Source organism: Lygodium microphyllum, chromosome 12 (assembly GCF_053477565.2).
Source record: "Lygodium microphyllum isolate KBCC chromosome 12, Lygodium_microphyllum_v1.1.10, whole genome shotgun sequence".
Lineage (NCBI taxonomy): Eukaryota > Viridiplantae > Streptophyta > Polypodiopsida > Schizaeales > Lygodiaceae > Lygodium > Lygodium microphyllum.
The window spans coordinates 138008826-138027313 of record NC_141146.1 but is presented as its reverse complement, the minus strand read 5'-3'; the positions used below and the strand labels follow the sequence as shown (position 1 = coordinate 138027313).

The window sequence follows — 18488 nt, the reverse complement described above, 5'->3', positions numbered from 1 at the left end:
TGACGGATACGTTACCCATCATATATCATTATTGGCCGAAAAGTGAGACGTCGCAGGAAGGAGACGCCGTGAAAGTATGACGGGCCGTGAAGGAAAGTGAAAGGCGTGAGACATGCCACGTCACGTAAGTGTGACACGTTGCGGGCAGAGGAAAGGCGTAAGCGGAAAGGATACAAGAGTCACAAAATGCTAAAGAGACAGCAGAACATCTCTCTCTCTCTCTCTCTCTCTCTCTCTCTCTCTCTCTCTCTCTCTCTCTCTCTCTCATCACAAATAGCAAGGTCTAGGCCATGATCCATCATCACCCAACATAGGGGAAGCTACCATGCTTCTTTGATTCACATATCTTACTTATTTTGTTACATTGACAAAAATGTGAGACATTATCGATGGCATCCATCTGCTACTAGAATAGCATTTCTCGTACCTAGATAGTCATAGGCATTGCTTTTCATTTCATTTCCATTACATAATGACTTGGTGCAAGTATTATTCATGAATATGTATATAATGTTTTGGGTCTCATACGTCAATTTGGACTTTTTGAAGATGTTGATACAGCTTTCTTTCTCTCTCAAAATGGAAACACTTGGAAAATGTGAAGAAAATTGAGTTACAATGAAACTGCAGGACTGGAAATTTGCATACTAGATGGAACATCATTACAAGTTGTCTTTATAGTCCAGAAAGACTAGAATCTAAATTTCTGGGTGCATACTTTATCTTTTGGAACCTGCCATAGCCAGAACAACTTCCCCTCTCAGCTGTCTACTCCATCCATCCAGCACAGGAAGGAAGCACATATGCTTGCAATACTAAAGTAAATGAGGAATGATTTCAATTGCCACATTACATATGCTCCAATTAGAGGAATTCACCTTATGCTTTTACAAGGTTTCCCCAATCCACAACACTTTGAAAAGAATACCCTTTGCTATTAGGGCAGCACGCATTTTCACCTACAACAAAGGTTTCCAACTCACTGTTTTTGCGGCGTACTCATTAGCATGCTCTCCTATCCAAGTCAAATTATGGCTATCAGCAAGTTTCTTGCTTCTTGTTACTTCCTAAAGTTACAAGTTTTCAACGCTATTTTGTATGCAGAAAAAATAATTCATATCTGAATGTACAGATGACTTACACCCTTATCCGTGCGGCTGCTGCGCATCCAACCAACCTTCTCTAGCTTTCCAAAGTTACTCTCAGTGATTCCCCTAGCCCTAAAGATAGCTCTCTCCAGCTCTTCCTCAATGGCTGCAGCAAAATGCTGGCATTGTAAGACAGCCACAATTGATCACAAAAGCCAAAGACAACCTCATCAGAGAATGAGTTTACTATGCTTCTTGGCCAGAAAAAGAAGTTCAAATATTACGAATATATTTTTTTCTTATTTACAAGCACGACTTCTGCATATTTTAGAACTTCAACTGACAGAAAAGTCAATTTACGTAACTACAACATGATGCTATTTACAACACAATTTATGTGGATTCCTTCAATTTCAAGTGCAACATTGAGTTGGCCTAAAGTTCAGAGCTTTCCAAGAACATCGATGCCCTTCCCAACCTAGACTTGGAATCCTTGCACATATATCAAGCTAACCAATCCTTCACACTGAACAAAACAACCACAAGGGGACTCCAACATTGGCAATAGAGACCATGCCAAGTCTAGGCAATCCTGTTCAATCTTCCTATTTTGCATCCCCAAAACGAAATTTCAACTAGCAAGGAATTGATTGACAGTTGATTATCTAGTGGATGCCAAGAAGACATTGTATGGGGTCATAAAACATTAAGCACATGCTACCATGTCTCCACATGTCTCCTCAAAGAATCTGGCAATCGGAACCAAGGATTGCTACTCAACACACATCACTAAACAAAGTCCATCAAAGGGTGGTTGTGCGTCTCCACATCTAAAATGGAACCTCCCCCATGCATTTGGGTGTACATATATGATCCCACAAAATCCTAGTAATGCTAGAATGTGTAGATTCTTTTTTCCACAGCAGATCTCACTCCCTCTCTTTTTTGTATTAATTACCAAAATATAATCTCAAAAGTACAACATGACCAAGAGCACAAAGATATAGCATGACCAAAAGTACAAAGGGTCTATATGACTGATACAGGAGCCGAAGAAACTACAGTGTGCCAAGAAAGAAAAACCTCTCTCTCCCTTTTTTTCTCATGAAGATAATTGAATTAAATGGCAATATTTACATCAGACCATCAGGTCAACTAAGAAAAACAGAACAAACACAAATCAAGCCAAAAGGCCTCTCAGACCATAACACACAAATATCACACAGAAAGGACAACCGGAGTGGAGCAAACAATATCCAGCCAAGGAGTAGTAATCTTAGGAAGAACCATGTTAGCTGAAACCATAGAGGAGATCTGCCATAACAATAAACCATGAACACGGGCCACATGACCATGGATACCTGAGGCAAAATCAAAAATGAAGGCATTCTGAGTACGTCAAATATGCCACAGATCTGTCTAACGAAGAAAATGGAAAGGCAGGAATGATCTAATTGCAAGGCAGACATAGAAGGCATCCTTCCCATAATCCATGAACAAGATGATATCCGCTGCTAAGTGAGTGAGGACCCCACACAGGAAACAAAACTCTAAATCTGTCGAGTAATAAGGCAAGAGACGAAGGGATAAATGTCTCATCGCATGTAGTGCAAAATACACAGCAACCACAAGAGATCTTGCAAGCATGCAACACATCCCCTGTTGGAAGACCCCCAATAAGCAACCTCCATATGAAAACTTTACCCTGATAAGGAATCTTAGACTTCCAGAGTTGAAGAAATCTTTCCTACCACTTCTTTCTGCTGTCCCAAATATGCCACAGTTTATTGGCCTTTCCAATGACCCATCTCTTGACCTCGACCATCTGATGATAGATTTGATTAGTTGACCTGTTCTGCAAATCATCAAGTAGCACAAACATCCAATCCCGCCAACGAGACGAGGGCTGTAAAGCAAGCAATGGAGAGTACCTCAGAAGCTGCTCCTGTAAGGACGACCAAATGTCACGATAGCCACGAGGCACCCGAAAGTACTGACGAATGCGCTAGAAAGAACAAAGACGGGGCTGCCCAAGAATGACACCATCATGGACTATCTACAACCCCAACCGAGCCATCCGATGAAACTTCTCTTGCTACGAGTCTTTATCAAGCTAGTCCAACAACCTAGAGATAGCCAGCACTTCTCATTACAGCGAATTCTCCTCCTTACGAAGATTGAGAGGGCGCCAAACTACGAAACACAAATCTCTTGCCACGATGCAATCAAATGAGAAAGTAGAAAAGATTGAGAGCCTCTTCATAGATCTCGTGGAATTCAGCACATGCCACCAAGAAACTTGAATAACCGTGCAACCATATAAGATAACACTCTTTTCAATGAAAATTTTTGCAATATTTATCCAAGGATGACTCTACACACATAAAGCCTGCAAAAGTGCCAATCTCAAAGCAACCATATGGAAATTAACATCCAATAAAGTTGCTCCCCCCATCCTTTTAGAAGTAGTCACATGCTGCCAAGAAATCCACACCTGGCCCAAACGATTCCCTTTCTTTTTCCACAACATAAAGCGGATAGGCTGAACCAGTTCCAAAAGAAACTTCTTAATCCAAGTAAGGGTAGAAAAAACGAGACCATACTAATCATGATGCATTGAGCAACTTAGTCTCACATGAAGAGGCCAGCCTTGACATTTCCAGTACATAAACTGATCATGTATACGAGATGACATCCAATCAACTAACGTGCAAGGAGCTACATCCACACCAATAGGATAACCCAAGTGTTGGGTAATATCTCCTTCAGAAATCACAACTCCTTGCAAACCCAAAGCTTGCAAATCACTCTCTGTACAAGAAATCGGTGTAGATTTCTGAGCATTAATATGAAGCCCCAAAGCTAAAGCAAAGAGATTCCATGTAACCATTGCTCGATTCACATTAGTTCGTTCAGCCTTGAGAATCATAAAGGAATCATCAGGTAAAGATTGACCCAAAAGTTGGGCACCATTGGGAAGAGACAAACCCACAATCTTGCCTTGATTAGCCAACTTATCCAACAAAGAGAGCATTGGGTGAGTAACTAAGGCAAATAGTGAAGGACTGAGAGGACAGCCTTGCCGAAGAGAATGAGACAAGGCAATTTCATCAGTGATCCCCCCCATTAAGTACAATATGTGCTACAGTACCCTGGCTAATGCTATAAACAAGAGAAGTCATGCGAGGACCAAAGCCCATGGTAGACATGCGTTGCCGTAAGAAAGACAAACTGACATGATCAAATGCCTTTTCAAGATCAAGTTGAAGCATAGCAACCTGCTGGCCAGAGGCTTTGGCATAATCAAACTCCAGTTGAACATTCATAATATTATGCATGATATTCCATCCCTTAATGAGACCATATTGGCGTGCATGAACCAAGTGCAGGAATACTTCTGCAATCTATTGGCAATGATTTTAGAAAAGATTTTATACAAAATCCATAACAGAATGCATAGCAAATCCAAATGTGGGCAAGGGCGGATTGGATATGGGCATGGTAACCGCCTGTGGAGCCCAAGGTGGAGAGGTAGGGACATGAAGAGCAGACGATGAAAATGTCTGTGTAGAAGTCACCCAAGGGATGTGTGATGACAGTCCATAAGCAAAGGATGGATATCCTTGCATTTGAAAGGTCGTGTGGGGAATTTGTGAGTATCTGAGGGATAGTGAGGGGATGCCCATCATGTGAAGAAAACTGCTAGGGTTTGCACTAAGGACACACAGAGTGTACGACCACGACAGAAACACAAAGAGACAGACACAGACAAAGGCAAAACTCAAACCCTAAATGCAAAACTCAAAACTCAAAACTCAAACCCTAAACGCAAAACTCAAAAACTCAAACACTGAAACTCAAACACAAACAGAAGAAGGGAGAGAGAGAACACAAATCTTAAGTCAATGAATGCTGTAAATGAATGTAAGAGTCTACAATGTGCTAAAGGGCAGAGCAATGTCGGAGTGTGACGTCCACCAGAGATGGATCCCAAGTCTGTGACCACGAGTCGGAGTGTAGGAGTGCTGAATAGTGAATGGCAGCAGGCTAGTCACCAAAACGCAGCAGTCTGGAGGCTGGAAACTGGTAAACGCAGCAGTGTATCACCGATCAGAGGCTAGAAACTGCGCACAGTTTGTTGTAAACAACAGGCTAAAACAATGTCTGATGTGGCTGGCGATGACTAGATGATCAAATTGCAGCAGATGATGATGTCACCAGCAGCTGACGTCAGCATGGATGAAGGCACCAGCAGTAGGAGCAAACCCGGATGAAGTGGCAACAGTCTCGAGGGCTGGACAGCCACGTGGGAGGAGGCTGATGGCTGAAATCTGCACGTGAAGTGAGAAACCTGCACAAACAGAATAAGGCTAAATGGGGGCAGCCTATCTATTTATAGATGTGGAAGGGCGCCCAAAAAATTAGGGTTTTCACTGAACTCTCTCGAATCGCTCCCCGTTTTAGGGTTTTCACTAAACTCTCTCGAACCACTCCTCATTTTAGGGTTTTACTCTAAAAGAGCATTTTTTAGTGTGTTTTGGGGCTGTTTAAGAGGCTAATCAGCAAGTAATGCATATTTTAGCTCAACACATCACAGTCGTCCCAAAGTAAAAGGATGTGGTAAAGTCAGGGTAGGTGGAAGGTACAATGTTAAAGGGTGGCATTCCCCCTAACAATGCACCAAGAGGTAAAGGGAATGGAGGGTAGGTAGATTGTGGGATGGAGAAGAGAAAGTGCTAGGAGTGGAAATCGAAGATCCAACCCCTATTGTGCTTTGAGCAAAAGTGGAGTGTAATCCAAGATTTTGGAATGAGGATGTATCCAAATCAAAATGTGCAAAAGATAGCGGTGGAATGGAAGGAAGTTGCAAAGTATGGTTTACTTGCTAAAATGAAACAAATGGTAAAGATATACCTAATGAAGGGTATTTGCTTTGAGAGCCTCGTCTATTAAAGTTAACATACCGAAAATCATATGGATCCTACACACCAAAAGGAGAAATAGAAGAGGGTTTTGGCTCATATTACTCAAAAGGGTTATACAAACCTAACACAAGACCTGGCAGAGATAAAGAACATGAATCGCCAAGCGTGCTAAATGTTAATGTTGGAGAAAGAGGACATACTTGCTTCACCCCAATGGTGGAACAAACAGGTACTAAGAGGCCTTTAAGTACTCTATTCTACCAATAACCCTCTCATATGGTGCAAGAATCCCCCAAATGAGCTCCTTATGCACTCCCATATCGTGTAGTCTATGTAGCAACCAGTCTCTTGGTACCATATAAAAAGCTTTGCAAAAGTTCACAAAGCAGTAGTAGATTCGTTGACTATGAGCTTTGCCCTTTTCAATAATCACTCTAAGTGTAAGGATGTGATCTAGTGTAGAGAAGGCTCTCCTAAAACCAGTGTAACTTGGCCACAATATGTTGCCAAACATAATACTTTGACAATTATAGAGTAAGGTAGGATCACCTAACTTGAGGACGGGTACAATAGTGTTAGTGATCTAGCTCTCTAGAAAGCCTTCGCACATGGCTTTGTTAAACATGTATGCCAGTAATCTTGCCACCAAAACCTTAGCATTTATCAAGTGCTTAGCTACTAGACCATCATGATCTTGTGCCATATCTCTACTGAGTTTATCAATAGCTTCTTGGGCCCTACTCTCTATAAAGAAAGTGGACGTCTCTAGACAAGGCTTTGGTGGATTAGGGAGAGAAAGCTGACTTGCCACTGTGTAGAGAGTGGAGACATATTGCTCCCATGTATCAGATGCAATGGATGTGGTTAGACAATGCTCTATGAAAAGCCTCCAAGCCTCTCTAGAATCTTGGCTGAAGAAGAACTGGTACAAGTCTCTATCCAACCAGGCTAAGAATGCTCTCTTCTTCTGCTATATGAGGCATCTGAGGAGTAGTTGTGCTTGTCTGTGGGTAGTGGATTCCAATGCTACCTCTCTTTGTAGGTGAGCTTTGGTCTTGTGATACTCATCATCATACCAATTGTTCCAGGGTATCATCCCGAAGAAGGGAGCTCTTTGTGTGCATAATTGCATGAAATGGTATTTTGCACCCTTGAAAAGGACTGAAACGTCGCATTTCAGGATCACCCTTTCTTTTGGGAATTTTAAAAAGAAAGGTTTTGTTTTGTTTCTTGAGGGTCGCAACCCAAGAGGGAGGGGAGGGGCTTAAACTTTTATCAATCTATGTTTTTCGTTTTTGGCCTACAGCCAATGTGTTCTAGTTTCGGCTTTCATTTACAGCCTTCAAAATCTACTTTTAATGCATGTGTTTGCATGATTGTTTCTCTCATTAAAGTCATATTTAATGGGAGGATGCACATAGGCACACATAAGATTTGCATAACTATGACTGTTCTCTTGCTGGCAACCACTATAGCTACAAAATAGTGTGTGTAATGGGTATGCTTGGCAATGTAAGCATCTAATTATGTGAAGGCTAAAATAGTAGTACAATGTGTGTCAGGTTCCCATTTCGTCGTTTCGGACCAGGGCCAAAACTCCGTTTCACAACCCCGAAATGAGTCCCCTTTCCCCATTGCATGTCTACTTTCTCTGCATAGATATTTGGTAAATTCTTCTTGTTATCTGGCAGATTTTTGTGTCGGATTTCTCAATATACTAAATTGCCAGCTCTCTAGACAATTTGAACTCGAAGAAACCATGCATATTAGGGAAATCAGTCATTTCAACCGTACAGCTACTTTCATCACTTGCTGCAACAATGTTTATATGATAGCTGTCAGCTTCATGATGCAGATGCTTTTCTTCTGAATGTGCTTGCAGAGACCATTCCACATCTATGGTATTGCCTGGCCACTTAAAGCTTTTTTCATCAACTTTTTCAATAATTGCATGCTTGCTTTCCTGCATAGATATTTGGCAAATTATTCTCGCTATCTAGCATAGTTTTGTGTTGGCATCTCATTCTCATTATACTGAATTCTTCGCTTGGATCAGATTTTGGGCTCTTTGGATGATTGAACTTACAGAACCCATGCATATTAGGGAATTCAGTTATTTCAGTCCTACAGCTCATCACTCGCTGCAAGTCTTTATATGATAGCTGTCAGCTTCATGATGCAGATGCTTCTCTTTCCAATGTGCTCTACCACTATTTTTTATTCTTGGAAGTAGACTTTGCTATGAAGTCTACTTTCCTTGAACATTTGTGATATAATGAACGATGGTTTTACCCACCCCCCCCCAAAAAAAAGAAAAGAATGTACCACACACAAGAAAGGGGCCCACTTGCTTTGCAAATTGTGCAAATGAGAGCTGGGCACAAGAGAGAGTTTCAATTAGCCAAGCTTCGTGTTCCCCCTGCCCCCCACAGAAAAAAGGAGTCATTTGTGCAATCATTGCCACTCACTAAAAGGGTTAGCTATAATAAACTCTAACATTAAGCCCTTGATCTTTTGCTAGTTCTTTCATTGGTAACACTTCTTCAATGTTGACCGATTTTCATTAGAGTATCAATCAACACAGTTGCAGTTCTTATCTTGAGTTTGTATCCTTCCCTTCTGTTGCACTTTTTGATTTGACTTTTGTGAGCTTTATTGCCTACCTATGCTTAAGGCTGCAGAATTCTCCTGAATTTCTCTCATTCAAAAACAACCTGACTTTGCCACTGCATCTAATTTGACCTGAAGTCATGAACAGAGAATGTGCATTTTGATGAAACACAAAGATAATGTGCACAGAAACCTTCCAAATACAAGCACTCATGTAATGTGCACACAAAATTATATATACAACTGACCTAATTAAACAAAAAAACAGTAACAGGAGTTCGAAGAACTAGAAATTTTATCTGAATTATTAGGTTTCCAACTACCTGAAAATGCTTCACTTTCAACTTTCTTACAGCATACACTTCTAGCCAGCAGTTGTAAGTGTTCCAAAATTTTGAAACTTTGTTGAGTTAAAAGTTGTCAACAACAGCACGTTTCATATCTACAAAGTGTATAGTTGGTGAGGCCTACAGTTGATGTTTTAATCCCATAAGCCATATAAAATATCAGAAATTCAACAATTTCTTTTCACATGATTGACTTGGTTCCACTTAATATAGGCATTAACATTTTAGAAATCCTGCTATCTAAGATATGCATCAAATGTTCAAAGGAACTAGACTCATACCATATCTTCATGCAAAGCTCTAAAAAAACAACAGTAAATTGATAGGAAACTTACTGTGGTCAGTTTTTGTACGTTGAATTTGAAGACCTGTAAATATACAAACAAAGGAGGCTTTCAATTGTATGCAAACTCAGTGCTGTCAAGTGGTGAATGTACATGTTTTCTTGTCCCTGACATAGCTAGTAAAGCTACTCTGGCACACCACACTCAATGTTTAATGAACTAACCATAATGCAGATTTACATGGCATGCTCTCTCTCTTTGGGTAGGCCTTAAAGATGAGCTTCTAGATGTATAAACTCTGACAAATTATGACTTGAATTGGAAAATATCAATTGGAAGCCCATTTTGATAAGGTGGTACAGCTAGCTAGCAAAAAAAGTGAGGACAAGGAGGAACAGCAACAGCAGCCATGGAAGGAGAAAAAGACAAGGAACAGCAGCAAGTGGAGTAGAAGGAAAAAAGCAGCTGCAATAGAAGAAGGTGAAGGAGAAGCAAAACAAAAGGTGAAGGAGAAGGAAAAGGATACAGAGAAGCAACGGGTCAATAAGTATCTGTATTGTACACAGACAATGCACTGTGAAGATAATCGATTTTTTTCTTAAACTCCAAAAAAACAAATACAAATTCATTTGCAAAAGCACACTTTGAGTAACTACTAACAACATAACAATATGAAAATGTTAGCAGTCATGATCATCTCCTATTCATCAGTCCTACCATCTAAAGTGAGCCAATGATGGACACTGGGAATTTTGTCATGTTGTGTTTCACATTTGTCCAATTTGGTCCATTTTTTTGTCCAGTTTTGGTTAATGTCCTGTTTTTGGCCCACCCATTTTCTTTCTGTGCCCTGGACACTCAGCATAACATTCAGAGTCATTGAGTCGTGTGCACCTATTTTAAGACAGCCTATCAATTGGACAACTACACTTCAGCCATTTTGGTTGCATCAGCCTTTACTGCTTTGCAGATTATTGACTGCTTCCATCACCTCTCAATGTTCAGCCATTGTGTTCACACATTTCTACTTCTGCTCAGATTCTGACATGGTGTATATTATAATCACCATAGCACACAAAAAGTGATGTATACCCACATTTTTCACATCCATTGCTGCATTTGAGCCTGCAAAAACTTCACTTGTCCACAACTTCTTTGCCCAGTATTGCCCTATCCGGGTGATCTGTTCTAACGCTAGATTGTTGCATTGACAGCCTGTGGCAGCCTGCATTCTTGGCTTGAAACTACGTTTTTCAGCCCTGATCAATCCCTAGCAGTTTCAGCATAATGAACAATCCAGTTAGCAAGGCAGTTGTTTCTCATGGTGTGGCCTTGCTGGGTTCTGTGTTTAAGAAAATGCTCACTTTTTTAAAGCAATGGCATCAGTGTTTGATGGAGTTTCTTCTACCTCTTCTTCTCATCTGTCAATGGTGGACAACAAGATACATACCCCACTTTCCTGTTCTTGCATCATCAGCACACATTCTTGTTCTCCCAAAGGGACAAAAGTTGGATGGTGCCAGCTATTCTCTATGAGAATTAATGGCCAAGGCCAACCTAACATATGTTGCATTCCTCAATTTCCCTATTCCCTGCCCTTCTCCATCATTGATGATGGTTCATCTATTTATATGATGATTCATGGGACTGCATTCAATGCCCAAGCCATTTCTTTCTGAACTGTGCAAACTTTGGTTTCGTTCATGTGAAGAAGCTCATTCTTGCTCAATCTGTGGCTCAAGCTGTCAAAGCTAGCAGATCTAACCCTCTAGGGGAAAGGATTTTGCACCATAGCAACCAATCTCTATTCATAATTGATGCAAGGATATGTGGAGCTAACCAATGGCAAACTGTACTCCATGGGATAAGTATGTATCCATGTATCTCAACCGAATAACAAAACCATCAAGGGACACATGTAGAATATGTTTTCAGTAGAAAGCCATCTTGGTCCCTAAATCCTAGGTAGGGATCAAGTTGTCAACCAAGTCCTGGCTGTGTGGAGTAGAATAACATCCATCCTAATGATCCTATTGAGCTTCTCTCAGCTGAGCTCATAAGAAAGGGAAATCCAAGTTTGTACTATAGCGGTGGAAGTTATCCACATGTAGCCCATGTAGCTACATCCATGCATCTATCTGAGCATACCAACACTCATTGTCACGCTACAATCCTAGCCCTCTAGATGAGTCCAGAGCAAGTTTAGAGTATCTCTGTCTCGGGAGGCTTCAAAGCATGTGCACAAAAATCATTGTCTAGAAAAGAACCTGAACCACTATAGGTGGTGCTTTCATCTCTACTCTAACTATCTCGTGTGGCATTGAAGACCCACTCCTAATCATCTAAGAAATCATTACTAGGGGCTGCTCCATCTACTCCCATCCATTGTAAACCTCACCTCCATTTGGAAGTGATTATTTTGTTGTGACTCTCCTTCTTGGACTCAATCCCCAAATAGGAGCTCCATAATAAGAGTGTTGATATTAGCAATAAGTCAAAGATCCAAAGCTTCATCTAGAGGCCCCTAGAATTGTACATGCACACACTAGTTCTCCATGGCTCCTAATGGTGCATAGCCTATCCTCAACTACTCTCCTTAAATGTGAATCTCGGCCCTACAAAATTTATCCCTAGATGGATGCACCTCTAGACTTGCTCTCCACACCTTTCTTTGTATGATTTCATGTTTCGGAACAAAAATATCTTTCTCAAACTAATCTTCGAAGACTTTGACCCTGTTCCACTTGTCATCCATGCCTCCTCCAAAGGTGTTTTGGAGAGAGAGAGAGAGAAAGAGAGAATCTATGCACATGCATGGTATAAACAATGTGCGCATGTATCTCCCCACCATATGTAAACTAAGACATTGACTGGCTATACAGTGCATAGTGCATCTAGGTAGTGCTACAGCCCATGGCATTCATTGGGATCGTTGGAGCTCAACTAACTAAACTATCGATGCCTATGGCTAACAAATTCATTTTATGCGCAAACAAACACGCAGACATGAGGATTTTTATTTATTTCGATCAAATGGATAAGGAATATTAGCATTATTAATTAAAATAATCTATTGTATTAACCTTGGCTGCTTTCTGTCTGAGAGCCAGAGCAACTATGCAATTATTTGCGTTATCATAGAAATTTCGTATTTGCTTTATTTTCGAGACGCTATCTGTTTTTTTTTTTTTTTTTTTTTGCATAAGGTAGATAATGAATTTATTTAGGAATTCAAAGCCGCTTGTCAAAGGCAAACCTTATCTAATAAGCTGGCTTTTTTTACGATATGCTATAGTGTCTTAACGAGGTAAGTTATCTTATGCATAAAGTAAGCTAATTCCATCTCGCAGCGAAACAAAGGCAGCGTCCAGATCATTTCCCTATCCGGCAATTTATCCGATGATTCCGCGGTCGCCAAAGAAGCCCCAAGAAGCATCAAACATCTCTAGGGAAATCCATGGAGCAATCTTTACATAACAAGCACTAGATGCGAAGCTCCGCACCTCATTAAAATCATATTAGCATATTCTCCTAAAGAAAATAAAACAAACCCCATTAAAGCATATTCTCAAACTAATCTTCGAAGACTTTGACCCTGTTCCACTTGTCATCCATGCCTCCTCCAAAGGTGTTTTGGAGAGAGAGAGAGAAAGAGAGAATCTATGCACATGCATGGTATAAACAATGTGCGCATGTATCTCCCCACCATATGTAAACTAAGACATTGACTGGCTATACAGTGCATAGTGCATCTAGGTAGTGCTACAACTCTTCATTGATGTTTAACATAAGCGCCATATCATCTACATACAATAGTAGATGTACCAGTACTCCCCCAAGGCTAGGTCCATCTCTTCCCAATCTATCAATATAGTCTATCACTTCACTCCAGTCTTCTCTTGAGTCTTCAACAGCTGCTTTTTCTACTTCCTTGAGCTCTTTTGAACTTACATTCATCTCTTTCCAAGGCTAGAAAACTTTCCCAAAGTCACACATACATTCCACAAAACACTTAACGGAGGCATATATAACATAACAGAACAGAAACAAGAGTAACTTATTTATGGTAGTTTTTAGAATAAATTTTCTTAGTATGTTCCAACCATATTAATCAAAAACTTACGCTTGTCTATATGGCATTATTGCAAATAAGTCAGAAAGCATAGGAGGCCTTTTCTCTAGCACTTCAATCAATCTTTTGATGGTTTTCATACCACCTTTGGTGATGGAAAATGGGAAATCTGTAAGGGATCTAGGGTTATTGCCTAAGGCTCAAAGAGCAATACTTAGTATCCTCTCCACGTATCTAGTGTGCATGACCATATTATTGCCGTAATCGAGCAGCCAAGTGTTTTCTTGTAGCATGGCCGGTTGGGACACATGAGTGAAACATGAATGAAAGTACTTTCTCATTTGGGTTACTTGCCTTGTCTTTGTTATGCTGATTTTGAGCACTGTGATCATTGTGTTTATGGTAAGCATGCACAGAAATCTCATATAATGTCTCTTTGACTGAAATCTTTGCCTCTAGAGTTAGTACATTCTGGTGTATGTCAGATGCCAGGGTTATCTCTAGGAGGAAAGAAATACTTTGTCACATTTGTCGATGATGCTACTCAGATGATCATGCTGTCCACAAGCTCTAGAAGGCTACGTCATTTGCATCAAAGGTGCTGCTGCCTCCTCCAACCACTCCTAGAGGCTGCCACATCATCCACAATGCTGCATTTTGCTCTTACTTCAGATCTACACAGCAAGGCAGTACTCTTTCGGCATCACACAAGTGGACAGCTACTATGTTTCAAGTGCAGGTCCATCTCAAGTACGAGACACTCTCAGAGCTGTTCTTGATGTCTTCGACACCTCTCTTGGCTCAGCTCTGCCTGAGTCCTCGAGACACAATCCTTGAGGTCTCTTTGTATCATTCTCATTCAAAAAACTCTTTTTTTTCATTGAGCATTCATCATATTGTATCTATTATGTATTGTACATTCTGTGTTTCTCTCTATTTGCCTTGGTATCTCCTTCAAGAGTCTAAGATCTGGGTGCTCTTGCCTTGATTCAGAAAGCTCGGTATTCAAGAGCACACATGGAGGTTTATCATGGCATTGAGTATCATACTAACATCCCCCAAGATTGTAAATACATTTCATGACATGTTTATGGCCACAACACGTATACATGTTGCATCGATAATTTGTGTTACATTACATTTTTGGTAAGGCATATCTTTGGTTCCTACACGCATGCCATTGGGGTCAATTGCCATTTTGCAAGGGGGGGTATGTCACAAACAAAGCTTAGATGTGAGACCTGAAAATGCACTGTGAACGTTTTACTTTCTAAGGCATCTCAGAGTTTAGCCCCTAACAAGCGTATGGAAACTGATTTTAAGCTAGAAGATAAACTGATTAACAAAAAGGACGCGCATGAGGGGAGAAATGAATGAAGTACCTTTATAGTCGGTGCCGACGTAGCCGATCCACATGGCTACCTTGCGCTTGATGAACAGGTATTCAGGCGATGGTTTGGAATAGACCTGATCAGGCATGGACGAGCTGAGGACTCGCAACCAAGCTCTGCGGCTCGTCAGCTGCAGACGCCGGCTGGCGGGAAACGGAAGCGCATTGCATTTCGAGGCGATGGCAGATGCCGCGTCTGCGTATGGGAGAAGAAGCACCATCCTCCCCTCCCGTCCAGCCGACTAGACTCGATCGTCACCGACCTGAGAATTCCATATCCGCGCGTCAGGAAGTGGTGAGACGCATGAGTGCAGGTGACGGTCCAGTGTTCACGAAAAACTTGTTCCCACTCACAGCCTGCACGGCGCACAGATGATCAACTATAGTGACACGACTTGGGCAGCGCTTTCACAACACGGCGGACGGGCAGGCTCTCTAAAATGCATGTGTCTGTTGTACATTCTGATGTTCACACGCAACCGGGCCCATTTATATGATTTGGTTGCGCACCCAATCACATCTGGCTGGTTGGTAATGTGTTCTACACACTTTACGCGTGTCGCGTGTTCAAATTCTGCAATGCCAATATGTTTCTGTCTGCCTCTTCATCCGCATTTTGTCATGCCAATCTTCTTCAGACATTTTGACCACACACTCCTGCATGAAGCATGTTGTCTGAACCCACCTTTAGTTAAACAAACCTTCAATTGTGATAGGCTACTATTGAAAACTCGCGCACATGAAAGGGCCATCAAACCACTCCAGAACATCTATTCTAGGATGACTTTCTTTTTAAAGACCAATTAAAGGCTTCCACATGCAGGACTTTTCTAGTTTAACTATGTCGTGCATGATGAACATAGGGTGGTGATCAAGAGGACCTCAATTTAACCGTAAAGTAATTGTCACATCATTAAAGTACTTACCATGGTGCATTTTTAGTGAGCACAATCCCTTGTGTGCAAGGAAGGGCTTTCAATGGACAAAAAGAAGCAGAGGTTGAAAGGTAATCAATTTTTGGGAAAATCGTTAGGAATTCGATAGGTTGTATAGCTAAAATATGGAAAAATTGCCAATTTTAGGAATTTATTAGGTTTTAAAGCTAAAATATGGAAAAATGGCTAGTTTATATCTAAAATATAGAAAAATTGTCAATTTTGAAAATAGTAATTTAGTAGGTTTTTTAGCTAAAATATAAAATTTGGTCGGTTTTCATCAAGACAAACTTGAATATTGATCCATTGATATTTTAAAAAACCAACTCGTGAGAGGAAAGCAAACTCCCTTCGCTTGTTCGAGTTATGCATTTGTAGATGTCAAGCTTTCTCTCCTCTCATCCCCTAACTTTCATTTTTGGATGCCAAGCTTTCACTCTCCTTATCCACCAGCTTTCATTTTAGAATGCCAAATTTATTTTCTCCTCCTTGGGCAACCAGGTCCACCAAAGCATAGCTCGCACATGGAGAGCAAGGATTTTGATCAAGTCCATGCACCTATGAGTATCCTTTCTCTAAGACATTGTCAACAATCACAAAAAGCAATCTTGGTGGTGGATACAAAAACCTTTTAATTCAAAATTTTGGAGGGCATTTTGAATCCAAAATAACATATTGCCTTTTTTACAACTTAAAATTTGTAAGAGTTCAAGATCTTGAACCTTCTTCTTTACATTTTGAAGACTTTTTGAAAATCATCCAATTCATTTAATGCTAACCCTCGATTTTGCATGAAGGCTAGACATTGTATTATGTTAATTGGATAGTCAAGCAAGTTAGCCTCTCCATTGGATGCACTAGAGTAGTCCACATGTTGCAATGGAGACTACATTTTCATTCTTAAAACTTAAACTCTAAAATGTCATGATATTTGACTTCTACCAAATCCACACTTCAGAACAAGATTACATGCCTCAAAAGTGCTTTCTATTTAAAAGGTTATTATAAAACTTTTCAATTTTCTAGGTAAAAGGTTATTATAAAGCTTTTCAAATTTCTAGTTTACATTGCACGTGACATGACTCTTACTAGACAATCCTTTTGAAAGAGAGATTATTAATATTCACAATAAAACACTTTTTGACAAAATCAAACCTACCCTTAATCAAAGAATCTAAGAACCATAAGTTTTATTCCTTGTTGAGGTCTAAGAAACATGTCAATGCGGATCCTTGAATTACGTCATTAAGGGCTAAGAGATGCACATTGCACAATAAATAATGAATGTACCTTTTGATTTTGTGAAGACTCAAACATTAAATATGTATTCATCAAGGAACTAGTTCCTTGGCAAAACTCCCATCCTAAGTTGTTCAATGCCATAAACCCACTAAGAAAATAAGATCTTAATATGATGATCAAAGAAAATAGTATCAATCATCTACCTCAAATTGTTGAAATGGGCTAAAAGTCATGTACACACACACACACACACACACACACACACACACATTCTCTCTCTCTCTCTCTCTCTCTCTCTCTCTCTCTCTCTCTCTCTCTCTCTCTCTCTCTCTCTCTCTCTCTCTCTCTCTCTCTCTCTCTCTCTCTCTCTCTCTCTCTCTCTCTCTCTCTCTCTCTCTCTCTCTCTCTCTCTCTCTCTCTCTCTCTCTCGTGTGTGTGTGTGTGTGCGCGCGCGCGCGTGCGCGCATGTGTGTGTGTGTTTCTTAAGGGGGAGGGATATAGCATGCTAGTATGCTTGTATGTATCGATGAGTGAATGGTGGAGCATAATGTTAACCACTTTTAGTAACTACCAAAAATAGTAAATGTGAATACTAGTAATGATCAAAAAAGCAATTACAGAAGTCCAAATTGTTAAAGGAGCTACCAAAGACACGTAGAGTCACTAAAAGCACCATTTTTAGAGAATGTCTCCTTAAGGTTCTTCCTCTAAGTCAATTGCAGCTAGTTATTGATGTTATGAAGCTCACCATGTGGCAAATCTAGCATCTTAAATTTTAAATACAAACAACTTTATTAAACATAAGAGAATTTGAATAAGTTAACAAATTCACAAAGAACAGAAGAAAACCGCATAGTAGGGCTTAATCTCCCCCGTGACAAAAGCTAGGAATTGTCATCTTCTATTATGGAATATTGATTCAAATAGCTATTTGCATTCATATGATATATTTAATTGCAAAGAAGATACAAATATCAATCAAAGTACAATGTTTTGTGTGTCAAGAGGTTTCTTATAGCTCACTATGGTTGCCATAAAGTGTTCTGTGTGTCGAATTGTCATGATTTAGCATCATCATCGTGTCAAAAATGTGTTAGAACCCCAAAATGACTCTAAAAGCTCTAAATTCTAGCTTTGGATGAGGGAAAAACAATAAATCTAGCTTTTACCATATTCTCCTATTTTGTGTGCAATCTTGTTTCTTTTATAAAGAAAGTTGGAAAGGCTTTTTAAAAATGTATCGCATCTTTTAAAAAAGAGTAAATCATTCCATAAAAATATCTTATTTTGATAAAAACACATCTTAAATCTAATGCTCTAATATCCTTCATATTAAAGAGATCAAATAAAATAAATTAGTATCCTAAAGATCAATGGTTTAGTTAAAATCACCACTAAAAAAAAGTTTAACTTATAACTCATAAATAAAGTAATAATCTTAATAATACATAATATCATGTATATATACTATAATAGCATGTAAATACTTGCTATTATACATTATGATTACCATAGATTCATCTAAATATTAGGTGTACTTGATAATTCTTCAAAAATATTAATACGCTTGATTCTACTAATAATTTGCTTATCGT

At 39.8% G+C, this 18488-nt stretch overlaps 1 protein-coding gene across 3 annotated transcripts in view; it reads right to left on the bottom strand.

Annotated features, from left to right (window-relative positions):
* Positions 1 to 15108, bottom strand: part of LOC148028339 (Pseudouridine synthase family protein) — a 48851-nt gene extending 33743 nt beyond the window's left edge. Inside the window, exons 1-3 of one of the 3 annotated variants that reach the window (XM_087690155.1) lie at positions 14709 to 15107; positions 9306 to 9338; positions 1142 to 1254 (exon numbers count right to left, since the gene is read on the bottom strand). In XM_087690155.1, the coding sequence (XP_087546281.1) occupies positions 1142 to 1254; positions 9306 to 9338; positions 14709 to 14937 (375 nt within the window). In that variant the 5' untranslated portion in view covers positions 14938 to 15107. Of the gene's footprint in view, positions 1 to 1141; positions 1255 to 9305; positions 9339 to 14708 lie in introns of all 3 variants that reach the window. The other 2 variants (XM_087690153.1, XM_087690154.1) reach the window with 2 other exon arrangements.
* Positions 15109 to 18488: the final 3380 nt, after the last annotated feature.